The sequence below is a fragment of the Scedosporium apiospermum genome (genome assembly GCF_000732125.1).
Source record: "Scedosporium apiospermum strain IHEM 14462 chromosome Unknown SEQ_SAPIO_0044, whole genome shotgun sequence".
NCBI lineage: Eukaryota > Fungi > Ascomycota > Sordariomycetes > Microascales > Microascaceae > Scedosporium > Scedosporium apiospermum.
Genome location: NW_015971745.1, coordinates 608,325 through 634,368, shown reverse-complemented (window position 1 = coordinate 634,368; position 26,044 = coordinate 608,325). Strand labels below are relative to the sequence as shown.

Sequence of the window (26,044 nt, the reverse complement as noted above, 5' to 3'; positions counted from 1 at the left end):
TCCACTCAAATCCGCATCGCCGATATCCAATTGATCTCGCCAGGGCAGACATGGTCATGCCCTGGAACCAAATGAAGTCTTCGGGCGGAGCGTTTCGTAGGAGGTAGATTTTAGCCAGTGCAGTGACCAGAGAACCTGAAACTTAGGCCGAAGCTGCTGGCCCAATCGACGCCGCGTCGACGTCCGGACCTCAGAACTCCCATGCCGGAACGGGCGCGAGGAGTTGCAGCCAGGAACACCACAGTCATTGGATGACGGCGATCGAATGTCAGGTTTTCCCCTGTCGAGCACACCCCCATATGACCCACCCTTGGACGGTTCTCGATGAATCTGATGTTCTGACAGCGACAAGCGCTTCCCCTTAGGGCCCTCAACGGCGACAATTGATGGAGCACTCACTGGGCCTGGCCCGCGTGGGCTAAGAGATGGGTCAGGCTGTGCTTGCGTCAAGGCGCTGTTGAATGCCCACCAACGAATTCCCTCCTTCAACATCTGACGAGGGAGCGTTGTGGGGTAGAAGGAATGCAATGGGACACTACATCATAGTCTATTTGCTTCACCCAAGCACGCGTGGGAAACAAGCTGCAAGGAGAAACACACGATGAAATTACAGAAGGCGCTTCCACTATGCGACTGGACGCGCTGGTGGCCTGGTCTGGCCATCTTGCTTCAGGATTGGTGAAACTGGCGACTCGCATGCAACCGATGTTGCTCACTCGCTGCCCATCATCGGCTTTGGCCCTAGGCTTGGCTTGCTCTCGCCCGCGCTTCGCTTCGTGGTAGACCACCAGATCCATTTCTTCTTTTGGGTAGCAATGGCCAGAAACGTCAAAGGATGCCATCTCCAAGTAGGAAATAAACGGAATGCATGCGGGTAAAGAAAAATGAAAAATAGGCCTGTCCAGCCAGAGATGGCCTCGCACAGCCAGATCCATTGGCCCCGGATCGTCTTGAAACTTTTCTGCTCGACTCACCACGGCGAATCATCGACTTCGGTTGATGATTTTCCTCACACTCCCCGGGCTCCTCTGCCAGGTCGTCCTCCATATTCCCGGTTTCTCTTCTCGTCTCTCGTCTTCTCTCTTTTGCTGCCATTCTCAGTGCTGGAAGGCGGGACCCAAATGGGCTATTGGGAATTTTCCGGGTCAATGAGACGACAAGAAGGAAAGCTTTTTCTTTTTCTCTCCATATGCATCCCATGATTTCCCATCCAGATATTAAAATAGAAAGAGGCCCTTTCCCACCTTATTCAGGATTCGCCCATTCACACACTTTCATTGATCTCCATTTTCTATAAACTCGTTCTTCCTTTCTCTATTGACCTCGTTCCCACCCTTTTCTATTGAAAGGACTTCGGAAGCAAACGTCATGGTCTTTTCTTAATCTTCGAAACTTCATTCTCACTCTCTCTCTTTCCCTTCATCTTTCCTTTACATCAACTCATATTCGACTTTGGGACTGGTCGCCCGCTTTCTTCTCTGAAACACCCTCTCTCTAACTTTTCCTTTTTGACTCTTCATCTCTTTCAGACTCTGGTTTTCAGTCAATCGAAATACAATCCGATCCTCCCTTGAAATCTGCGAGTCAGGTTTCTCCAGTCACACTCGTCTTGTTATCACAAAGGAGAAGCTCATCTTCCTACGGAGCAAACAGCAAGTCACACTGCCGGGCAGTGTCCTTCATTTAATGTAAGTGGACTCGATGCCCACGTCCCTTCAGCCTTGGAAAAAAGGACATGACCTTCTAACATTCTGAGCAGACCCTCTTCGCTATACAATAAGCCAACTCGAGAATAGACTCGTCTTCTTCGAATAGAAGAACTAGACAAAATGTTCAACGCCTCAGCTGTCCGTGGCCTCGGTCACCTCATCCTGAACATCATCCGAGCCTGCAACATCATCACTCTCCTCTCCGTCGCCGTCGTCGCCTGGATCATGATCGTCATGACCGGCATTCGAGGTCAATTCTTCTTCTTCGACGCCGCCTCCCACTTCTTCACCAGCTGCATCGCCATCTTCCTCATCGTCACCGAGGTCAACCTCCTCAAGCCCTTCTTCGCTAAGCACTGGCCCGTCTTCTCCGACCTCCACGGCTTCACCTGGCTCGGCATGTCCATGATCGTCATGGGTTGCCACGTCCTCGGAAACCTCAACAAGCCTGCCACGAGCCCCGCCACCATCGGCGTCTCTCTTCACCGCCTCGTGCTCGCCACTGGCATCTTAGCCCTTACTTTCGGCGTCGCTAACATCGCCTCTTCCTTCATCTTCTGCGATCGCAAGAACAAGATCAACGCTCGCATGATTCGCAACGATGGTAACCTCGCCGCTCAGACCGCGGCCAAGAACCGCCACCTCCACGAGGACGCGGATATCCTCTCGCACCGCTCCAACTCCGTTCGCCATAACGAGGAGAAGTCCAACAGGTGGACTCGCAGGTTCACTTTCGCTGGCGGCCACAGGCTCAAGATCAGCAGGCCTATCCCCCAGCAGCAGTCCGATGTCGAGGCGCAGTCGCAGTCGCAGTATCCTTCCCAGTACCCTGTTGATCACGACTGGAGGGATGATAGGAGCAGCCCCATCATGCCCGAGATCAAGAGGCCCGATACGGCGCTTCATCCTATGAACACTAACGCCAGCCGCTACAGCGAGGCCTCTCACCTTCCTCGATTCTAAGTAGAGGGCATTTCGCTACGATTTTCAACCAACTTTTTACTCAAGGATTCTCTGCTGAGAAGGCACGGCGTTTACTGGCATTTTTCACTGTTACGGTTCTCTTCCCCCTCTATCGTTTTCCGTGTACTAGCTGAACAGGGTGTCCTTAATTGAATTACGAAATTGGCGTGAGGAGTGAGGGCAAGGGATACCAATATCGGAACAAGGAGGAGGAAGAGGGAACGGAACCAATGCGTTTTGGAGTTTTGCTTCGTCTTTTATTTGCTCTTTTTTTTTCTTTTCTTTTCGATTCTCATTTGCTGGTGGGTTCTGCTTTTGATGATACCAAATACGCTCCTTTATGATAGATATCCGAGAATCTCTCAAGTCTCGCTTAATTGCCATATTCACATCATTTCAAGAAATTAAAGGGTCCATGTCTCCTGCGCGTCGGCATTGTTCTCCGAGTCCGTCCACACGTCGCTTAGCATGTGCAGGAGGCATGATCGACGGTTCTATATGCCGAACGATACACGCCCGACTCAAAGACTTCAGTCGTATAACCAGATTTTCCCTTTCATCAATGTTCTTTTATTAGCCCTACCAACAAAAAACCTGGGTTGAGTGCCTTCTACTTTGTATTCCAGCAACCAGAAATAGAATACGGCATTCCAGTAGACAACTCCATCAAACTCCCTGACATGCCCCCTTTACCTCGTTTTCTTTTTCTTGGAAAATTCTGTGCCGCTTTCTGCTACCTCGGGAGCAGTAGATGAGAAAATCTATCCTCCGCTAGGAATCCCCCATCGCAAGTCGAGAGCCTCTCTTAGCGCAGACCTTTTAATAGTATACAAAGCCATCACCTGGCAAGGACGGAAATGCGGAAGAAAAGAGAAAGTGCAGAACAGTAGACTCCTTTCCGTGCTCCACATATAAGCGTAGACCGGACCGTTCAACTCCATCCGCTCTGCCCCGAATTTCCATACGGCGTAGTCGTGGCATAAGGCGTCGTCGCAGCCCCTCCCCAAGTGCTCTGATTCCCCGCATTACCATAAGGAGTAGTCGCGTAGGCAGTGTCTTGCCACGGGTTCCCGTCCATGGCCATGTCGGGACTCCTAGGACCACCAAATTCGTCCTCAACGGCGTTCTCGGGTCCTCTACCGCTTATGACGTGTATCAACTCGGCGATCTTTTGCTGGATAACACTAATTCCTCCCTGCACAATCTCGTCGGGGTCTAAGACGCCTACGCCCTCCACCTCGAAGTAGAAACGGTCGGGTACCGCGTTATAGTCGAAGGGCTCGCCCTCTTGAGGCGGCTCTTCCCACTCCGCGTACTTGCTCTTGGGCCTGAGAAGGCGTTAGCCTATTACTGCTCGTGCAACGTGTCTCTCGTCATCCCTCCCAAACATGTTGAGACTGTAGAACTCACCATTCCTTCTGAGCATCCTCTTCGTACCAAAGATCCAAGTGATGCAATTTATTGTGAGGATCATACTCAAAGCCCACAGCCGCTGTAGGCATCCACTTCGCATGCTCCTTCGCCACGCCCTTCTTCGCAATACACTGCAACTTCAACTCCTGCCCCTGACGAAGCTTACAAATAAGCGAACCATGACCCTCGGGATCCGTAATGACCGGCGTCCCGAGATCGGCGCTCTTGCGACTGCTATCGATGATGAGGTCGCGCGCGTAGACCTTGAGGATCTCGTCGGACATGCACTTAGCGTGGAGGCTGAGACGAACGCTGCATGCGTCGCAGTACTGGTCGCAGTCGCAGTCTCGCGAGTACCGGAGGTCCTTAACGTCCTTGGACACGAGGGGGATGAGACCGAGGCGGTGGGAGATGAACTCGTCGGCGAGGACGGAGCTGTTGATTTCAATCTCGACGAGGTCGATGGCGAGGGTGGGGACTTCGGCTTGGATTACGCGGCGGATGGAGTTTGCGAAGGAGAGGTCGGCGCCTGTCATTTCGAAATCTACTCGAGAGCGGCTGGCCTGGAGACGGGGAATGGTTAGGTTGATGGATGGCGCATGGGAAAGGGGATGATGGAGACGCGATGTGCGGTGATGAGAGTTAACATACGGCTGAGATTTTGACGGATGGCCCGCCTTGCTCGCCATTGAGCATCAAATGGTCGAGATCCATGGTGAGGATTCAAGGACACGCGTGGCGGTGATTTGCGCAAAGGGTGGCGAGTCGCGCAGGGATATTGGGGAGCGGGTTGAGAGAACTGAACGGAATGGAGATACGAAGGGACGATACGTGGAGGGATATCGGACTCGTAGGATATTGTGTTCTCCAGCAGGAGATGGGGCGGGAGAGTTAGGTCGTGGAATGCTTGATGAATTCGTGAAGTTGGATGCTGGACTTGACGAGGTGGATCTAGTGTTTTCAGCAGGGAAGGTACAAAGCGGATGTATCTGCACCGCGCTAAAATTGTTCTTATCGATAAGCCAAAAAGTTGTAAATCCACCAAACTTTTTCAACATACATCAAGAGTGTTCCCCGCCACACCCTCGAGACATTCTTGTGCTCCCTATTCAGTCGCGAAGATGGTAGGAAATATTCCCCATTCTTTAACGGAACAATTTGATTCTAACCCAGTAGTAGAAAATCAAAACGTTGTCGAGAGCACCCATCCAGGAGGCCGGGTCCGATGTTGCGAAGCTTCCTCGAAACCTCAACCCCGAAGTCCATCCCTTCGAACGAGCTAGGGAATATACCCGTGCCCTTAATGCGGTCAAGTTGGAAAGAATGTTTGCGAAGCCATTCGTGGCTCAGCTCGGGGGTGGCCATGTTGATGGTGTCTACTCAATGTCCGTAGATGGGCATTCTCTACAAAGAGTAGCCAGCGGTTCTGGTGATGGTGTAGTCAAAGTTTGGGAGTAAGTGAGGGGACTCGCTTTAACTGCGTCTTTCTTAATGCTAATCAAAATACTCTTTTTATCAATTCAGCTTGTCAAGCCGAGACGAAATATGGCATGCGAACGGCCACGAGAACATTGTCAAGGGACTCTGCTGGACCAAGAATTCACACCTGCTTAGTTGCGCGAGCGACAAGACGATCAAGCTGTGGGATCCCTACAACACCGCCTCCGACTCAGAGCCCGTAGCCACTTGGCTAGGCTCATCCGGTTTCACGAGCATTTCTCACCACCGTCACAAGAACGCCTTTGCCGTCGCCTCCGACGTCATCTCCCTTTACGACCTCGAGAGACCGACTGCGGCTCCGGAAGTGATCGCCTGGCCCTCCAAGGCCGACACTATTACGTCTGTTGCTTTCAATCAAGTCGAGACTAGTGTCATTGCGTCATGTGCGACGGATCGCGCAGTCATATTATACGATGTACGAACGTCGATGCCGGTTACGAAGACGGTCCTCACGTTTGCGTGCAATGCTGTCTCGTGGAACCCGATGGAGGCCTACAACTTTGCCTTGGCTTCGGAAGATCATGACATCTTATTATTCGACTCACGGAATATGAGCCGAGCACTTAATGTCCTCAAGGATCACGTGGCGGCAGTCATGGATGTCCAGTTCTCTCCTACTGGCCAGGAGTTGGTTTCTGCCTCCTATGATCGGTGAGTGTTCTTAGACCTACGCTATTCGTCGCCATTCTCTTGTTACTAACACCATACTCGCAGTACCCTCCGTATCTGGAAGCGAGATCAAGGTCGCTCTAGGGAAATCTACCATACCAAGCGTATGCAGAGGCTCTTCGCCGCACGCTGGACACCAGATTCGAAGTATGTCCTCAGCGGCAGCGACGACGGTAACGTACGAATCTGGAAAGCCAACGCTTCGAGGACCGAGGGCCCCAAGTCCACAAAGCAACGCCAAGCCCTAGAGTACAACGACGCGCTCGTTGCCCGCTTCGGCCACATGCCGGAGATTCGACGCATCAAGCGCCACAGACACATCCCCAAGGTGGTCAAGAAGGCGGCTTCCATCAAGAGGGAGGAGCTCAACGCCATCAAGCGCAAGGAGGAGAACGAGAGGAAGCATACCAGCAAGCAGTTCCAGAAGAGGAAGCCGGAGCGAGAAAAGATGGTTCTGGCGGCGAATCAATAAGGTTTTTTTGGGGGGCCCCGCTTTCCTTTGCTTTGGTGGTTCGGCGACACGCATTTCTATGGAGTTTTTTGGCGCAACGAAAACTTTGGACCAAGTTCTGTTTATGTAGACTATGTAGGAATGCTATACCCGTATGCTACACCCATATACTTCATAAGAGGGGATGGCAGATTCGACGTATGGGCCGTTGATAGTCCCTCAATGGTCCTACGACAGTCGCTCCCCCTCAATAATTATAGTGATTTTCGAAGTGGAAGGAATTTTGAAGGAGACAAGGAAGGAACAGTAACAACAGTTGCGCAGTTTCACCTTTTCCTTCTGTATTTTGCGACTGTTCCGTCTTTTGCAACCCTTCCTGGTATGCAACTGTTGATAATACGCAACTGCCCGGGGACAATAACTCGATCGCATAGGATTCTACGATTGTTTGAATAATAAGTCCACAGGCTCGTGGGTGAACATTCATACAGTGTCTTTATAAATAAAAGAACTGTGTGAATTTTGTCCGAGCGGCTAGTTCCGAAACGATCCAGGGGCCGTTTCGAAACATCTGAACGTCACTTGTTAGAGCTTTCCACTGGCCCCCGCGACAGGTTTTGAGTTCTTCAGGAATCTGCATCTTTCTTTTTTTGTGATTCTCGTCTGATTTTCCTTCCTATTTTCTTCTGTATTGCTTTACTGCTGCTCTTGGGAACCCGCGCTGGTCGAAACGGTCTTATTATCATACCTGGACTATAGTTCCCGAAGCTCTAATTCCCAGAGAGCCAGCCTCCAAGTTCCAACGAAAGCTAGCCTCGACTGAATTTCCTTGTTCTAATCCACCCGTTCTCCATCTGCCTTTTATCGCCGAACGATCTCTCCCTCTTCGCCAAACCTCCCCCTATCCGAAGGCCCCTCCAATCCTCTCGCTCACAATGAAGTACACTGCGCCGCCCCAGCGCGACTCCTGGTTCGCCCCGCTATCAATCGACCTCATCATCAAGGTCCTCAAAGTGACCTTCCTCCATCCCTTCATCTGCTGGATCATCCCGCTATGTTTTCGCGCGCAAAACTACCCATATACCCACTTCAAGATGGTGTACTCGATCATCTGGGCGACCTTCATCACGCTCTGCTGGATGGCCGGCATCATAAATAAGAGGATGGCCTTTGGTCTACCCAGGGAAGTCGATCTCGGCGAGGAGGTTATCGTCATAACGGGCGGCGCGAGCGGCCTGGGATTGTTGATTGCGGAGGTGTATGGTATGAGGGGAGCTTCGGTGGCCGTGCTGGATGTCAATGAGATGGAGAATTTGGAGGCGAGGGGCGTCACATTTTATAGATGTGATATCACGGATAAGGAGGCGCTTGCCAAGGTCGCCAAGCAGGTCGAGGCAGATGTATGTCTATTTCTTCTTGTTCTCCCCAACAATCTACAGATTTGCTAACGTTAGAACAGCTCGGAACGCCCACGGTCCTCATCAACAACGCCGCCATCGTCCATGGCAAGACGCTCCTCGACATGTGCTTCTCCGAGCTCGATAAGAGCCTCACCACAAACCTCACGGCTCAGTTCTACGCCATCAAGACCTTCCTCCCCGCCATCATCCGCGGCGGCAAGGGCGGCACCGTCGTCACCATCTCTAGTGTTCTGGGCCACGTCGGCGCCGCCCGCCTCACGGATTACTCGGCCGCCAAAGCCGGGCTTACGGCCCTCCACAAGTCCCTCACGGCCGAGCTCCGCGCGTCCCACCCGGACATCCGCACCGTCCTCGTCGAGCCGGGTCAGCTCAGCACGCCGCTCTTCTACGGCGTGCAGACGCCCAACTCGTTCTTCGCGCCCGTCGTCGAGCCCGTCGACGTCACCAAGGAGATCGTCGCGGCTATCGACGGCGGGTACAGCACGCACGTCGGGTTCCCGTTTTATGCGAGGTGGATCGATTATTATAATATTCTCCCGCTGGGCCTGCAGCAGTTGGCGAGGAAGCTGGCTGGGGTGGATACGGCGATGGAGACGTTCATTGGGAGGCAGGGAATGGCTGCTATGCAGAAGGCCTAGATGTAATTTTGGGTAATTTTTCCAGGAATCATTTTATTATATATACGCGCTGTGCGCGGTGGGGGGTGTGGTTAGAGGAAGGTGTTGGGTTTTAGTGTGGAGTTTAGATGTACGAGTATGATGATTTCTTTGAAGCGAGGCGATCTAGACGCGCATGATAGAGATCAATACCGCAATGTCTGTCCTCTTCTGTGTTGTAGGAATTGACGCCTAAGCTGCTGGTTCCTATGTTCTTATTGTGCGAGGTGGAACTAATGGTCGTCCTAGAGCATTAGAATATAAACAGAACGAATCAATATCAGAATTCGTCGCATACCTTAATCATAGCAGCAGTTGAAAAGCATGTGGAGGGAGACACTCGGTCAATTTGAACTTGGATGTCCAATGCTGGTGTGGTGGTCCCTTCACCGAAGTTCACCGAAATTCGGGATTTCTGACGTAAGCATGGGCTTGTGCAACTGTGGGGATCAACGTTACCGTTATCGATTCCTCCACAATTACTTATCTTGGCCCTTGTCGCTTGTCCTGATATTAGTCTTACATTCAACGATAAGACGCCCACCAACAGCAATGATAAGGAGCAAGGGACATGTGAAGGTTTAAACAGGTGAGAGTGAACCCTGGTCGAATGAGAGTCGACCTTGGTATCGTACTGCATTACTACTCGCGAGTTGAAAACAGAATAAGGGGTGAAAATAATAGGCAAACGTATCCTCGGCGCAAGCGTCTATGAATGAATCCTTTGGCCGAAAAGCACTCCGATCATATTGCTCTTGAGAGATCTTCCTTTTGGGTGTCGATCGTCCTCTTATTTTCTCTCCAACTCGAGTGTTTACGGCTGTGATCCTCAACAAGTATCGGTGGCTAGAGATAGTGTTAGTCTCTTCGGCCGTCGGCAGCACCCTAGTCTTTCATGAGATAGGAAGACCCCGGAACAAGCGACAGATCGTGGGCCCCGGTGCCCTGCCTGCCACACACCGTGGGTCCCCTACCCTACTCTGACCATGGAAACTCTAATATTGACTCCTCCTTAATTAAGTTGGTGTTGGGCTGCGCCGCGCAGCGATTTATGGCATCATCGTTAGGTTTCGGGACAGAGTGGGATGAGGAGGGACATGTGATGACGATGATAGCTGAACAGGATTCACTCTCGTAGCCTCGGAAAACGATCCAGTGTCGTCGGATCCGATGCCTCGATCTAGCTAGCAGGCGTTGCAATCTTTGATGCAATATTTGATCAAATCTCCTTGATGGGGCTCGCCACGCGTAAGAGATCTCGGAGGTCAAGATGCGCAGCTGGCTCGAGTTCCTTCCCGTCCTCACATCTGAACACATCCTCAAATCCTCTCCGCTTCATGACGTTCGGGGGCAACCTCTGATCCGACCAACCCCTGGCTCTCCGGGGGAGCGGAACCCGGTTTAGCTTCGAGTCGTCCATGCGTCTTGACGCAGGGGAGCCGGAGACGTTGAGGCATGCTTCGTGGAATAATCCAAGAAGGAACGCTTCGCGCCACGTTGGTGACAGTGACGAACATGGCAAGTTGTAATGATTGAAGCCCTGGTCGAAGCTTGAGGATGATGGGCAAGCTAGCATGGTGTTGGGGTTGATGTGGGGGCGATCGGAAGCCGAGGTGGGGGTGGCGATTGTCTTACTTCTGGCCCAAAGTTACATTGATATTTCGTCCAGGAAGAGAGCTCGAAGCGGGAAAAGCCCTCTCATAATTAATCTAATTACTCTGCAAGGTTCTTTTTCATGCCCTCTCTGTCCCTGTGTAATGAACATTAATGGCATATGGGAAATATTGGGGACTGGCAGGAAACGGGAAAGCTCTTTGTGGTTGTACTAGGCAATGATGTACATGTACATTCCCGTCAGAGCTATAGGTTCCTTGATAAGGATTTTTGCTGTCGTTGGTGGCGGGGAGCTTTAAACGGGTATGTGTTCTCTCGAAGCTTTAGGAGCGAATATTGAACACTGCCCACCCTCGGAAACCTCGCCGCCAATCCAACACTGATTCGCCTGATCCTCCACGAGATAAGCACCGCAGCCGGTGGTACACTCCATGAGCTCCAAGCAGAAAGGATCCCGATGATACGTGGCACATGGTGTACATGGTGCATCTAATCAGTCCCCAGATTGTAGACAGCCCGCCGTTATAGTACTGGATACATGGGACCCTCATACTTTCAACCCCAAACCCTCTCTCATCCTGGCAGCCCAGTTCCCTTGACGGGATCAATGACCTCAATACCCTGGTCCAAACGGCTGTACTGGTACCACACCAACGGAATGTCAAAGTGCCCTGCCTAGCGCAATCCGTCATGGTGGTTTCCCACGCGCCAAGACAACCTCGAACTGCTTGACCGGGATTCTAGCTTTTTTCTAGTCGTTAGGATGTGATATAGTTGAGGCGTCTGCCTTATCTACGGAAAATCATTAGAGTTGTGGCCTGTTTATAACCTAGATACTAGGTACTGGATATTAGATATTGAATGGTGGTAGACGGCCGGTGCTGCTTAAACTTGCCGGTCCCCTCCGATCCTTTGCTCTCTTTCTTCCTGGACCTTGTTGCAGGCCATTTCCCAGACCCGACACAACCGAAGCTCCGCCAACCAGTTCTTGAACTCGTGCGCGGTTGAACAGTTTGGCTGAAACAGTCGTGAGGTCTCGAGTTGGTTACGGAAAGCACGAAACGCATTTTCCACAAGAGATCCCTGCCATGCTACGGGGTTGCTAGTCTTGAAGGAGCAGAGCACACGATAACACACGATAACCGCACCATCTCTACCATGGCATTCCAGTGGTGGGATGCCTCGAGAATCGAGTCGACCGTCACCCAGAAATACGTGACACAACACCTACTCCCGTCCGAAGCCGCCCGCCTCGACAAGACCTTGGCCTTTGGAGATGGGTTGACCGACTTGACGTACTGGGACTGGATCGACACGAAGGCCAAGCGAATCTTCTTAATCCTCGTGGACCTCGCCGCCGCGAATCACATATTCGACCTCATCGACGACTCCTGGTGCGATGAGGACCTGCCCCTCGCCCCGGAGTCCGTCGAGCACCTGGCGAATGTGACCAAGGATGGGAAGCTGTGGAGGAGGTTTTACCAGCGGCAGTTTGCCTACCTGCTACGACCGCTGAAAAAGGATGTCCATGTCGTGTACTCAGACGCCGAGATGGTCCCCATCGAAGTTGTTGACCGGAGGCCAATCCTCACGGCCAGCAGCTCCGTCGACAAAGTCGTTCTCCCAAACGAACCGGGCGTCATTTTCTGGAGACGCCGCATTCCGGTTGGCGATAGCCGCCCGGAAGAAATGACCGTTGACGAATTCATCAGCACTGTCGAGTCCGTGAGCGCGACCGAGAACGAACACATCGTGTCGTATTGGGGATCCTACATCCATCGAGGAGAGGGCTTCATCCTCTTCGATCCCGCCAGCGACCTCAATCTCAAGATGTTCCTCGTCGCGCAGCCGATATGTTACAGGAATCTCTCCAAGAAGAAGCGCCGGGAACGTGTCATGGACTGGATCTCCTGCCTCGTCGACACCGTCGCCTTCCTCCACAGCAAGAACCGATCCCACCGCCACATCAAACCATCGACCGTCCTCTTCAACGACAAGAACCACATCTTCCTCGCCCAGCCGACACGCCTAAGCCCCGAACCTCTCACGAGCCACAGCAAAAACTCCTTCGACCGCGAATGGTACGACTACGCCGCCCCCGAACAATGGTTCCGCCCCACCAACGCACCAACCTCCCCCACACGAAGAACGTCGAGTTTCTCCTCCCTCTTCCCTCCCCTCGAGGCCGGCGGCACAATCTCCATCCTCCGCCCCGAATATGCCTCGTACAAGCCCAACGCCATGATGAGCACGCCCAACCCCCACCTCAACCCGCAAGCCGCCGACATCTTCTCCCTCGGCTGCGTCATCCTCGAGCTCCTCAGCTTCCTGGTCAAGAAGCAGCCCAAATTCTCAGCTTTCCGCGCCGCGAAGCACAAGACCCCCGGACGCGGAGGCGCCGTCCCCGATTCCTCGTTCCATAGAAACTTGGGACAGGTTGAGGCGTGGATGTCCATGCTGGCACGGGAGGCGTCGAAGAAAGCCTCCGATAATGACGGCGGCAACGTTTTTCGCGGGTTTACGCCCATGCTGCATCTCGTGGCGAGGATGATGTCGGCGAATCCGCATGATCGGCCGTCGGCGGGTGATGTGCAGCATCGGATCTATCAGATCCTTACGGAGCATTGTGGGATTGCTGAGCCGCATTGCGTGCATCAGTATAAGGCGCCGTATGTGCATGAGTATACTACGGCACCGAGGTATCATTCGGGGTCGGATATTGCGGAGAGTCCGTTGACGCCGCCGATGGGATTCGCTCATGCGTGGAGTGATCCCGGAGATACCCTCAATGGGCGAGGAAGTGCTTCTTATATGAGTGATGGGGGGCAGAGCCAGATCAAGATGCATGTTCCTTTGCAGATGCAACATCTGCCTATACGGGGCGTGAATGTGTAGCTGGCTGTGGCGCTGCCGAACGATGTTTTAGCCAGGCTAGTTTACTCAGGCGATGATGGCATGGGAGGATGACTATGTGTCCGCTTGGGCTGCAGTCCCCTGCCCCCGACATGCCGGTTGGATTTGGGAAGTTGGACTTTATATTCTTTGGGCGGCCATTCTTTCCTTTTATTGTTTTTCTTAGATACCATTGAGCGATTCTGGGACTTGGTTTTTGTGTATGGAAATGAAATAGGCTCATCTATAGAGCTTGACGACTCTTCATTCAGGACATTTATCTTGGGCGGAGGGGCTTTACGTGGGATGATATGGAAGGCTTTGGGATACAGCAACGGTAATAGCTAGTTTGTTAGGAGGAGAAAGATCGATATTTGAGCTCTAAGTTGAGAGGGGAAATAGTAACCCCCCCTCCGGTAAACATGATCCATCCATCTAAGAAAGGCTCAACTGGTCACACCATGATACTCCGTAGACGCTTTTCCCCTTCTCAAGCCACCTGGGACTCCTGGGTAGCGGGCAGAACGGGCGGAACGGAACCGTCAGGAGTCTGTCTTAGAAACTTGATAGAGAACTCAAAGGTGAGAACGCCGGCGGGAACAGTCCACTGGCGACGGCCGGGGTTGCCGTAGGCATTTCTCGCCTTGATGAACCAGAAGATCAATAGACCGGGATGGGTAAGCCAGCTGAAGCAAGAAGTTAGCATTTATGTGTTTATGATACAAGTATGATAAATGAGAAAAAAAATTGTATATAAAGGACAACCTCACCTAAAAACGACGCCGCTTATGAAAGTGGCAGACATCACAATCAACCAGGCAAGCCGGAAACGGAAACACTCGTCGTCCCCATCCGTACACCGGGGCCTGGACGGGTCCAATTCACTACCAGCCATCGTCACAGTGTTGATGGCTACGAATCCCAGAACAAGGTGAACTAATATGTTGAAAAGAATGCCGGGAGGTTTGGAGGCGCGGATGGAATAAAGGTTGACGATGGCCAAAAAGGCGGAGAAGAAGGCCTATTTCGTCAGAGAGAGAAATGTATATCGCGTGTTTTTGGTTAAATGAGAAGGAGTCGATATTTCTTGTGATTGGAAAGAGGTTTCGTGTACTTACGGATACAGCTACTGGTTTCCAGTAGTCTAACCAGTAGCCCTGGTAATAACCGCTGGGCCAGAACCCGTTTAAGATAAACAGGGCGATGCTGAGGATTAGGGTAATGCTGGAAGCGATGAGGAGGATCCAAGTGGGCAGCACTGCGCTCCTGAGGATGGAGGCTTGGATCGCCGCCGGCGACGAGGGGCCGGGTTCCTGGGCCTCGGCGGCGGAAGCGTCGTTGATGCCATTGTCGTCGGCGTTTCCGGAGAGGAGCGGCGTCGTTTCGTCCGTGGTGTTGGATGCGGGAGTCGCCCCGGTTGCGGGGGCGGGGATGGCGCTGGGAGTGGACATTTCAATTGATATCGGATTTGATGGTGCCTGGATTGGGTTCTAGTGCAATTTATGTTGGAATTGAGTTGGGAAGAAGGGATTAGAGCTTCTCTTCCAAGCTTGGATTGGGGAAAGTAAGAGTAAAGGTTTCGGAAATGCCAGCTTTTAAAATTAAAGGTGAGGTTGCTGCCTGCCGAATCCTGACACCATGTTCGATCTTGGCTGTTCGTTGTTTGTTGTTGGTCGATGTAATGATTCAGTGTTCAATTGTCCGACCATCGATTGTGTGCCGAGGATTCGGTGTTTGTTCACAGTCGCAGTATAATTTAACTAGGAATACTACCGATGTACACGACCACATCCTATTACAATCTAGGAACTTGGCTGATGATAATCTTAGATGAAAGAGCATCGTGTCCTAATCATTCCTTGGGAAAGGCGGAGAGGAGGAAACAACCACAGCACAGCCATTGCTTCTGCGCCCTGGCGGCACCGATCCTCCAACACGTAGCTGCCAACCATGTTACATTCTCCGATTATATTAAGCGACCCCGACTTCCCATTCTTGCAACCTTGGCGTGGACAGATCTCATTGCAACCTAGTCTTCCGGCACCATCAAAGACCCAGTGTCTATCATCGTAGGAAAGCGTGGATGAAGCTTAGGGTAGATCTTCACTAATCCCCAGCGTCAGACCAATTGAACGAGGAAATCCTGTAGGCAAACAAGAAGACACTGTGTCCCTCTCTTACTTACACAGTCTCCTCTCACTCGGACTGAACAGTCTGTTCTTCTTCTTCGTCCGGAACACTAGGCTGGAAACCCCAGGTTCTTCCAGCAATAAATCCGCTCAACGCCGCGGCGAGCACACCCGCCACAAGCCAAAAGCTCGCGGATCGATAGGCGGCCCGTTGTCTTCTGAGCCTCTGGCGCTGTTGGTACAACACTCCACCCCTGCGAGAGCCATCGGGTAGGATTTCGGACCCGAGAGGGGAACGTCTCATTCGGCGGACGGAGTTGTTGGATATGGAGCGGAGAGGACATGGTTCTGGTACGCGGCGCGGCCTCGGGTTCGAGGGGCGTGGTGGGATCGGAGTAGGCATCGTGTTGGCCTTGGTTGCTTGCTGTAGGATGGAATTGGCGTAGAGGGCTGTTTCGGCCATGAAATCGTGAGGCTTTTAGAAATACTGGAGTAAAGAATGGTGCTGTTTAGGGAGGGAGATAAGAGAGCTTAGGAAGGGAGAATGAGTGCTCCGTAGCAAAACTTGTCCTACGATGTTGGCTGTGAAGGGCAGGCAGATACTCTCAGGAACACGGAAGGAGCAGCCAGTTCGAGGCAGAACACCGGAAAGTGCGATGGAGGCTGCATCCTCTATAAACGAACCGAAGGAAGAGCCTCTGGCAATCATCTCACTGCTGTAAGTGGACGTGGAGACAACATTGAACTCGCAACCGGGACTGGACGACTACCCGTGCCCTGTGCAGGATGCAGGCTGCACTCTCCCCACTCCAGAACTTGACACGCATCGTGTCTTCAACATTGGGCTTTCCCCCGCCTCCCATTGTTCCTTCCTCAATCGTGGACCTTCCTAGTGTCCCTGTTTTGATGCCCTTCACATGTCGGGTTGATTTTCCACCTCTATTCTCCTCCTTCCTCCCTTCTGGGCTGAGACGAGGATATCACAATGCTGATACTATGCCGTTGTAGAAATGACTCTGGAGACCAACCTCCCGCATCACACCTTGGCTCCTTTTCCTTCTTTCCTTTCTTCACTCTATGTACGAGCCCAGGGTATCGCCATTTATTTACAACTAACATGGATCCTCGGTTGAAACACGAGCCGATTCCTCATTCCTGAGGACTGCCCCCGTCTGCTCGTCCGTCAATTATGTACAAGAAAGAATTACCACCATCTCACAACCAGAGCGCCACGATAAGAGCACCCGCAACCACCCCCGCATGGAATCCCAAAACGTCCCTCGCAGGCGCCGCATCCTCCGCATCCTCCGCGTCCTCCTTCGGTACCGTACCGGGATCCGCAGTCGGACTAGGCGTGAACGACCCTGAAAAAGTCTCGTCCAAAGTTGGTAGTCTCACGTTTCCATCGACCTCCCATCCACCGGCCGTCGCCTTCGGACACTCCCTCGTTGACACCACGCGACTAGGATCGTACTCAGACTTCGGCGTTCCCTTGGGCGTGATGGAAGCCCACCTCGTCTTCAAGTTGTCAAAGTCCGGCTGCCTAGGAGTCGGGGTACCTTTCCTCGTAAAGCCGTCGAAGACATCACCCGTAGTGATAGTCTGGTCGACGGGCCCGGGGCCGTACGAGATGATACCGTACTGGTTCTGCTCGTAGATCCATTCGTAGACGATGGCCCCGCTCCAATCGTCAATCATGGGCTCGCTAAAAATGGCATCCATGTCCTCCCACGCCCTCGGTTCCTTCCCCATAATGCAGCCCGTCTCGGAGAAGAAGATGGGCACGGGGAACTGCTCGGCCATCTCCTGCAGCTTCGGGTAGCCCGACCCTTCGTAAGTGTTGGGCGTGCACCACTCGTAGGCGTTGAGGCCGAAAAAGTCGATAATCTCGGATTCGTTGCCGCCGCAGGTGAGGTAGTCCTGGAGCATGGGCCGCAGCTCGACGATGTCCGTCGCCGTGTAGCCGATGGGGACTTTTCGGTAGCCCTTGCGGTCGCGGTAGGCTTTCATGTCGCGGGCGGCGGCTTTGATGAAGGGGGCGGAATGGGACTGGTCCATTTTGGAGATGATCTCGTTGCCGACGTAGAAGCCTAGGAGGTTGTCGTACTTGATGAAGGTGTCCATGACGGCAGAGTAACTCGCAAACTGAGTGGAGTTCCAGTACGACTCGTACTAACATGAAGGTTAGTACACCGATCGAGGACTACCAATCTCTTTTTCCCTCTATTCGAGCTTACGGGGAGAATGAAAGTGTCAAAGGTGTCGAGGTCTACGGTGACGTAGATTCCCGCCTCATCAAAGGCGTTCATGCAGCCATCGTGGTTGGCCTGGGGTCAACGTGATAAACACGGATGCAGTTGACGCCGAGCTCCTTCATGAGCTTGATGTCTCTGGCGCATTGGTCAGAGTCGATGAGGGGATCCTTGGGTCGCAATTGATACGACATCCCTTAAGTATATTCGTCCATTAGCAAACTACTCGGTCTCATCCCTCTCGATGCGCGTCCATTGAATGCCTTACCCTTCATGAAGAATTGCTTGCCATTGGCATCGTAAAACTTGTTTCCATATGTCTCGATGGTCGGGAGGGCACCGGAGGCTAACCCGGCCATGAGAAGGGAGAGAAGCTGTGGAGCTCTCATGGTGACATCGAGGTGGTGGGCTGTTGTTCTCTGTCAAGGTGATACGGGAGAGAAGGTCCTCTTGGCTATTGTTTCCTTTGGTAAAATAACAAAGTCAAGCTGGAATTGAGACCGAGTTTATGAGACAAAGAGCGGACAACAAAGATGCGAATTGCTCCTTCGTGCCCTTTTGAAATATCATTCACAATGCGCAATGTTGCGAGTTTGCTCCAGTGCCAAGAACACGGCGCGTTGAATGACGCGAGCTCACGAAACAAGTTCGGGAAGTTGATAGTCGGAGCTGTGCCGTCTTTGTTGCACCCGACTCTTGTGAAGCAATGGGAGCAAACGATACAGACAGAAACAATCCGGACGAGGTGAAACAAACGGAAACGGACCCGACAAGAGAGCAAACGAGCGAAATACGAGAATGGAGCGGATGGAGGAAACCAATCGTCTGCACTCCGTCCACTAATTACGGCGTGTGATCAACAGAATAAATTAGATATTCCAGGATGAGCATGGTTGTGAACCAGACCCTGAATCCTTGTTGTCAGTGTCGCATCTCCCGGCTCCATTCCACCTCCGGAGGAGCAGGTTGCTTATCTACAGAGAATCTGGGATCAATATATATGCGACATACCTACGAAGTAGACATCAAGTTAGATAACTCGCTGCCCCGATTCACTGGCATGCTCTGTATTCGACATGCGAAGGTTCCCAGAGCAGATAACTTCTTAATACGAAGAATCACCAGGTTATGGCCAAGGCTTGGCGGTTGACACTAACAATTTAGCAGCAAATCAAAAAGCCACACTCGAGGATCGAATGTCCAGAAACTAGGCAAGGATCCGATCTATCAAGCGCACATCCGTAGTACGATACGACAGGAAGAACACAGAGGTCAGACGAAGTAGTCAGGCTATCATGGACAGGCCATAGAGGGGCAAAGGACCTATTCACCACCTCAATCAAGAGAACAGACTTGAGCTTGTATTGTTGTCCTCTATACCTGTGTAATCCGCCCAGAGCCCCAGAAACTCGCCTCTATATTCACTTGGACAGTCGCGTGATTCTAAACAAGCGCGGTTATGTCTTGGTCACTACAAGATTGCGGATTTCGTGCTCGGCTGATTACGGGCATAGGAGATGACAGAAAACAAAAAGACCTGCGGGCGGGTGATTATTACCAGCAGGATTCTTTGATCTTGAGCGCCTCGCGTTGTCGAGCTGGAACCCTAGGCTTTGTGGTCTCCGAGCTTCCAATGCTGCCTTTTGGTCTGGGCAACTCGCAACATCTAACTACCTTACATCTCTCACGAAGATTCCATTGTTCCTAGTCTCTCTATGCGACCTGGCTCTGCCCTTCAAATGCAGGTAGTCTGGAAGAGACCTGCTCCCAACTCTCCAAACCCTCTACAAGATTTCTCACCGCCTGTATAATATCATCTTCCGAGGCCCGAACCTGCGCCATACTGTCTCGCTCCCTCAGAGTCACCGACCCGTCCTTCAAAGTGTCAAAATCAACGGTGATGCCCAGCGGCGTACCGAGCTCATCATTCCTGGCGTACCGTTTGCCGATGGAGGCGGTGGTGGAGTCGATGTTATTCGCGATTCCGAGGGCTCTCAGTCTGGCCGAAATTTTCTTTGCTGCTGGGATGAACTGCTGGCCGCTCGACAATGTGACGATTAGAACTTTGGTAGGTGCGACTGCAATAGGAAGGGCAAGAACCTAGTTCCTCCCGGTCAGCATTACTGATTCGGGGATCAACCCCCTTTCTCCATCAAAGCGTAGGGAAATCTAGATGGGAGAGTCGGGGGATACTTACACCGCGAGCAACATCCTGGGGTCGATAATAGTAGACATGCTCAAGGAGGCTGTACAAGATACGCCCAATACCGAATGATGGTTCAATGACATTTGGCGTATACTCGCGGGTCGTTTCGGTTACCGTAACTTGATCAATGGCCAAAACATCCTTGGACAGCTGAACCGACGTCGCACCATCTTCCAACTTGGCCGTCGGAACAGTGACCACCGCCTTCTTTGCTAATTCCGCAGCCAAGGCCTCGAGGGAGTCCTGTTTCAAAACCTCGACGGCATCTTGCACCTTCTTGCCATCCTTCTTGAACTGCGGGCCAATCTTCTTTTTGTCCAAGGTGGCATGCCACTTCGTCACCTTCCGCGGCTCCGGCAGCGCTTCCTTCACAACCAAAGGTGCCCCTGTCTCCTTTGCGTGGACAGTAAGATCATACGCGCTGCGGTCGGCACACCCCACACATTCCACCCAGCCATAGCTCGTTAAGAGCTCTGCATCCCAGCAGTCGCAGGCGTAATGGGCCATCTCGTTGGCCAGGTGCTGCCGGAAGCGAAGCTTATTCTTATCGACGCCAATTTTGAGGAGGAATAAGTACACCCGGGCAAGGAAATAGCCGAGCGTTTCGTTGTCAACCATCTTCGAGGCTACGGCTTCGCCGATGGTCTTGGTGGTGACGTGCGTCTTTCCCGAGAGCTGCGTGTCTTTGTCAAGAAAGGGTAGCTCTATGTGGGCAACTTCGGAAAAGCGCTCGTGGCGCTTTCCGGCGGCTGGGTCTACGAAATGCTCAATCTCCGCCATGAGGAACTCACGTACACGGAGGAGGCCGGAACGTGGCGAGATCTCGTTTCGGTAGGATTTGCCGACGCTTGCGGACGCGAACGGCATGGAGCCTTGGCCGAAATCAAGGAGCTTTCGGAAGTTCAGGAATTGGCCCTGGGCAGTTTCGGGTCTGAGGTAGACTGGGGAAGCGGTGCTGGGCCCGATTGAGGACTTGAACATGAGGTTGAAGGGGACTGGGGGTAGGACCTCGCCGTTGCCGTTGGGGTTTCTGATATCGAGGCGTTGGATAAGCTCGCCGAGCTCGTCGCCATCAAAGTTATCGATCTGTTAGGATACAGAAGGGTAAACGTTCATTCATCTCAAGTTACACTGGGGAGCCCAGGTCAGTTGGGGATATTGAGCCATACCTTGGCGAGGATCTCCTCATATTCAGAAATCGTCTCAGCAGGCAAAGTATGTCGATGCTTCGTCAATCTGGTCTCCAGCACACCTTCAACGAGATGATCTGCTCTCAAGTACTCGCCCTTGACCGGGTCTTTACACATCCAGTCGGCGAACTTGTCAACATGGCCACTCGTCTTCAGGACAGGCTCGGGCGTGAGAACGGTGCAGTCTACTTCCATCATGCTCTCCTCGATGATGAAATGCTTGCGCCATTGGTCGACGATGTTGGTTTGCAGGGCACATCCTGGGGGGCCGTAGTCGTAGAGGCCGCGGTTGTCTCCTTTGAAGCCGCCGGCTTGGCGATACACCTCGAAGGATTCGGTGAAGAAGAAGCGGCGCTTGAGGAGAGACTCGAAGTTGGTGCGGCTGAAGGCCTCGCCAGTGAGCGTGGTTGTATCAGGCATCTCGAATTTCGTAGTACCTTGGGACTTTTTTTTTTTTTTTTTTCGCTTTGACTCGCTGTGGAAGCTAAGCTTGCATTGAGGGGATGAGGGAGAAGCAGCGCTTTAAATTGCCAAGATTCAAGATTCCGAAAAGTCAATTGTCTTCCTTCGCTACATTTACATATACTTTCGTACTTCATGATGTTGCATACTGTGAGTCAATCGTTGGCTGATCCAGACTCTCCGCGGGGTAGCAGCACGTCCAGGCCCAACAGCACGGAAAGCCTATGCAAATACGTCAGATCTAGTGCTGTCGAAAGGTTGTACAATATACGCCTACGCCATAGCAAAGGACCACCTAGTTAGACAGCGGCGCGTCCGGGCTGCGTAGAAAAGGGTGCGAGATTTATTGATGGCTCCTTATAGAAACTCAGGAACTCACTCTGGGGCAATGGTTTTGTAAAGCTTCGAGATTTGGATCTTGGAAGATAATGGATTGGATGCCCGAAACAGTCGGGAATGCTGATGGAGCGTACCAAAGCTAAGTGGCCTCCGAGTCGCGTGTCCGAGTTGAAAGATCTTATGGAGAACGAGCTGCATGGTGACGGTGACCTCTCCTCTCCGCCCTTGGAGCTGCTCTCGAGTCGTAGTAGATTCAATGCTTTAAGTGTACTAATTTTTGACAATTGATCTTACGAATATCATATCCTTCATGCCTCAATAGCATATCCTGTCTATAGCTTGACCAATTTTCCTTCTTCTTTCTCCTCTCCGTCATATTCTTTGTCCCATCACAGGTCTGTTGGCAGCCAACATCACCAAACCGCCGATCAGTCTTTCTACTCGGTTGATGCACTTCACGACCGGCGCCGGATCATAATCGATATATTGTCATGATTTTTCTTCTGTAACTGAAGTATTCGATTGGTTTTATCGCGTTTATCTTTCCTAAGCGAGCCTGCTGTATTGCATATGCTTCGTGGTATGCTGATTGTATGTTGATTCTCTCTCTGGCTTTTCATGCTACTCAATTTACATGTACCATCGGCCACTGGCGCCCTTGAGGTGCTAGTTATTCTGATTTACTCTTCATACATGAACTTGAGGCCTGGCCTTTATCAATTCTGCCATTGATCACATGCAAGTTCTATATTGGCAGGTATTAGAAGTCTTCTCGAGAAAATCAAGAGGAAGCATCGCGCTTGTGACTTGACGTGACACTACTGCCTGAGCTTGTATCCCGCCTCGAGCTAGAATAGGCTCTTCGCAAGAGCCTCGACGTTGGTTATAGCCTGTGTCCGTGGCGGAGAGAATCATCGGGGGAGTTCAATGTAGAGACCACAAGACATGGACCCTACTCTCCGATTGCCGTCTCACATCTCCTTGCAGATATTGGCCGTCCACAATGAAGACGACTATTAACATACGGCCCGAGGATGGCGAGGAGCCGCTGCTACCTCATGCAGGCCTCTTCAGAGACGAAAACTTGGCTATACGCCGGCTATTCGGATACAGCAAGTTCTGTGACCCTCTGGCGCCCTCGATACCTAGCCTGGGGATTAATCTACCAGACACTTCAGTAGACCCTATTCTACTCGTCGGCATAGACATTGATACCCCCCCCCTTTTTCCTTTGTTCGTAGAACCCTTCCTTTCTTCCTTCTCTCCCTAGCTTTCCTCAATATCAATACAATCAGTGTTTGCCTCATCATTTGTGTATGCCTTCCTCGACAGAAGTAAAACTTGGACTGCCTTTACTCGTCGTTCAAATAAGCGGAGAAGACCAAACTTCTCCAGGACAATCTGCCTCCATCCAAGCCACGCCGCGGCCCCCATCAAGTGAGAGACCTACAGCCGACGCCTAAGAAGCTGCCCTCGGGCCATCGAATCTGTAGCTTGAAGACCACACCTCGGGGTAACTGCGAGTCTGGACTGTTGAGAAGTATGCAGCTGAAAGAACGCTCACCCTATGACGACCGTCCTGGCCGCCCTCCGTGCCATCCGCTTCCTCCTCGACCAAGTCATCCACATCGTCCAATACCAAGGGGATATCCCCCTGAGGAAGCGCCTCCCGCCTATACTCGGGAAGTTCTTGACCACTTCCCTGAGAGAGTTCCGTCCCTGCCCCTCATTCCAGCTACTACCCCGAGAATCTCTAGACTTGCCTCCCCGGAGCCGCCCCGAACACCGGAGACTCCGACCCTTACACCGCCACCGATCGTCACACCCACCAGGAGAATTACCCCCTCAAAATCAGCGGGACACTACACCCCTCTGCCATCGAGAGAACCATGCTGGCAGTCGAGAGAAGCGAGCTCATTTCTTGAGCGATCGGTGCAGGAGTGCCCTGGTCCGGCTGCAGTTCATGTTTAGCCTCTGAATTGGTTGGTTTATTGAGGCAGGCATGATTTTTGTTTGGCATTGCCGATGTGTTCAGATTCGAGATGGAACTGTCCTCTGAAAAGCGGCATAGAGCTGGAGAGCAACTTTATGCTTATCTCCATGAGAAACCCATGTTATCAATCAAGGCCGGCTTCCGGCGATTTCGGGTTCCTGGACATTGTGATTCGTCCTCTAGTTTTCGGTGACGGGGTGTTGGTGGTATAAACACCAGAGTTTCTGTCACATTCTTTGATTCTTGGCTCTCAAGCAAGCTTGGTCTCTCGGCAGTATCCTGGCCGCCCCTTCGGGCGTCCCCATATGTATATATATATATATATACCTTAGTATAGCAGACACAATATATGCAAAATCTATTCCAGGCTAATCATTTTCCTCTTTCTAGTGCGAATACTGTCCGAGTCCCTTAACTCAGCTAGTCCGAGGCGGCAATAGACGTTGCTTCCGACAGACGCAGCAAGCAGTGCTATAAATCTTTGGTCTATTAGACGCCCAAGCACTAGAAAATAAAGAGTCTCACCAACCAGAGGTCTGTTCCGGACCTCGTGAGATTGCACTGTCGTTGGGAAACCTAAATCAAGCATGTAGTCCAGAAGGAGTGAATGACCATTGAATACCTCATCTTCCAACAAAACTCGACATGAAACTTGAAGCCTTTTTGATGAAGGTCCATGCTCCCAGTCAACCGAGGATTCCAAATCGCACAAATAGGGAATCCTATCAAGCTGAACTGGACTTGTGACAGACATCCAGGACCAACTAGGTAGGCGGAGGATGGGGCGTATCTCAATCCCTTCAACAGGTGCTACGGCCCATATGAGACATGGGACTGCGCATGATTTCCAAACGCCATAAGCGCACTCGTCGCCAGTGGTCCTAGATATTAAGTCTATAATGCTGGCAACTGCGTGAGGTCTGTCTTCCTCAAATCCAAGCGTACGACTCGTATATTCGTTAACCATTTTCTCCCAGACAACTTCCAGCCGTCGGTCGTGATGGATTCCGTCTTTCCTGTCGATTCCGCGTTCCTCGTTACATATGATGCCATTTATGAGGAACTGCGGTTGTAGTCGTGCGCTGACATACTCGACGCACGTCTGTGCCTTTACCAACGGATAATGGTTTTGGCATCGAAGAAACGGCTCCAGATCTCCAAAGACGAGCTGTCGGGAGCATAGCAAGGCCTCTTGGTAAGTCCAACCTCGTTTGTTGATAGGATAGGCCGCGGTGTTTTGGATGTGCTGGGGTACCAGTGTAATGGCCCCTTGCGGGCTCTGCCCTTCTTTCTCTCCATCAGTCATCACCACAGACACAGAGCACGAAGGATACCTCCCGCTGAATTTCCCTGTCGCCTCGAGGAATCCCCGCTTACCGAGCTCGCCGTGGCTGCCGAGATTGTAACGCATGAGTTTTGATAAATGTCGCACATACGTCCAATCTCGCGGCGTTTGTCCTCGACGCAATCCTGCAGAATGCAGAATGCGTCAACCCACAAGTATTCCAGTCCGAGATGGTAAGTGACGAGAGCAGCATCGGCAAGTGTTTTGGGAAGCGTAGTAATGTCCCTATCCTCACGCTGAAGTTCCTCGAGATTACCGCGCCGCAGCGAAAACGTCTGAGGTCCTCCCCAACAGTAACTGAGAGCAGCATATTGCCCCGTTTGACCTCCTTTGGGAGTAACACGAAGTTGAACAGTCAAGCGTTATGACCCATTCGCTCGCACATAAAGGAGACGAGAGGGAAGTGGGTTGGCGGTTGGCGGTTGGCAGTGAGCATGGGTTGTTTGGCAGGTTTCAACCAGTTCCTTCAGCCATGGTGCAGACTCGACGGTTAGGGTTGTCCATTCCAAAGGGCGGATGCAAGTTATTCGGGAGCAGGGATCTTCTGCCCAGGGGAGTCAGTAAGACTGGATTGATACTTCCGTACTTATGCGACCCCGAAAACCGGCCGGATGGTATCGAGTCTATTGACATACCCTCTGCGGCAACCACACGTAGTGCGGGAAACTCCCACAACAGGCGTCCCCTCTCAGACTCAATCCGTACGAAGACAGCATCGAAGGAAATCTCTTCGCTTTGTACAGCCGACGGCATTTGGTACTCAACTCGCCCATCGTCTTCAGGGATCCTCCATAAGCTAGGAATCATCACCACCCACGAGTTCTGATATTTGCGGACGTC

General features: G+C 52.1%; 6 protein-coding genes and 3 pseudogenes across 6 annotated transcripts; 4 read left to right on the top strand and 5 right to left on the bottom strand.

Annotated features, from left to right (window-relative positions):
- Positions 1-1,829: 1,829 nt before the first annotated feature.
- Positions 1,830-2,672, top strand: SAPIO_CDS1022 (annotated as a pseudogene; the record flags this gene model as incomplete).
- A 931-nt stretch (positions 2,673-3,603) lies between these two features.
- On the bottom strand, positions 3,604-4,799 carry SAPIO_CDS1021 (DNA-directed RNA polymerase II subunit RPB3; the record flags this gene model as incomplete). Its single annotated transcript, XM_016783844.1, has 3 exons — positions 3,604-4,000; positions 4,083-4,648; positions 4,737-4,799. 3 exons carry the CDS (start codon positions 4,797-4,799, stop codon positions 3,604-3,606), a joined length of 1,026 nt encoding a protein of 341 aa, XP_016645952.1.
- Positions 4,800-5,206: 407 nt separating this feature from the next.
- On the top strand, positions 5,207-6,726 carry SAPIO_CDS1020 (Protein SOF1; the record flags this gene model as incomplete). The annotated part of the gene is made up of 4 exons (XM_016783836.1): positions 5,207-5,209; positions 5,265-5,539; positions 5,610-6,236; positions 6,300-6,726. 4 exons carry the CDS (start codon positions 5,207-5,209, stop codon positions 6,724-6,726), a joined length of 1,332 nt encoding a protein of 443 aa, XP_016645951.1.
- Positions 6,727-7,640: 914 nt separating this feature from the next.
- Positions 7,641-8,764, top strand: SAPIO_CDS1019 (Short-chain dehydrogenase reductase family; the record flags this gene model as incomplete). Its single annotated transcript, XM_016783826.1, has 2 exons — positions 7,641-8,105; positions 8,165-8,764. The coding sequence occupies 2 exons, from the start codon at positions 7,641-7,643 to the stop codon at positions 8,762-8,764; spliced, it is 1,065 nt and encodes a 354-aa protein (XP_016645950.1).
- Positions 8,765-11,554: 2,790 nt separating this feature from the next.
- On the top strand, positions 11,555-13,291 carry SAPIO_CDS1018 (annotated as a pseudogene; the record flags this gene model as incomplete).
- A 487-nt stretch (positions 13,292-13,778) lies between these two features.
- SAPIO_CDS1017 (uncharacterized protein) lies at positions 13,779-14,739 on the bottom strand (the record flags this gene model as incomplete). Its single annotated transcript, XM_016783811.1, has 3 exons — positions 13,779-13,974; positions 14,059-14,309; positions 14,407-14,739. The coding sequence occupies 3 exons, from the start codon at positions 14,737-14,739 to the stop codon at positions 13,779-13,781; spliced, it is 780 nt and encodes a 259-aa protein (XP_016645949.1).
- Positions 14,740-15,484: 745 nt separating this feature from the next.
- Positions 15,485-15,880, bottom strand: SAPIO_CDS1016 (annotated as a pseudogene; the record flags this gene model as incomplete).
- A 752-nt stretch (positions 15,881-16,632) lies between these two features.
- Positions 16,633-18,058, bottom strand: SAPIO_CDS1015 (putative 1,3-beta-glucanosyltransferase; the record flags this gene model as incomplete). Its single annotated transcript, XM_016783795.1, has 4 exons — positions 16,633-17,589; positions 17,655-17,708; positions 17,765-17,865; positions 17,938-18,058. 4 exons carry the CDS (start codon positions 18,056-18,058, stop codon positions 16,633-16,635), a joined length of 1,233 nt encoding a protein of 410 aa, XP_016645948.1.
- Positions 18,059-19,382: 1,324 nt separating this feature from the next.
- SAPIO_CDS1014 (putative glycine--tRNA ligase) lies at positions 19,383-21,485 on the bottom strand (the record flags this gene model as incomplete). Its single annotated transcript, XM_016783784.1, has 3 exons — positions 19,383-19,769; positions 19,867-20,961; positions 21,045-21,485. 3 exons carry the CDS (start codon positions 21,483-21,485, stop codon positions 19,383-19,385), a joined length of 1,923 nt encoding a protein of 640 aa, XP_016645947.1.
- Positions 21,486-26,044: the final 4,559 nt, after the last annotated feature.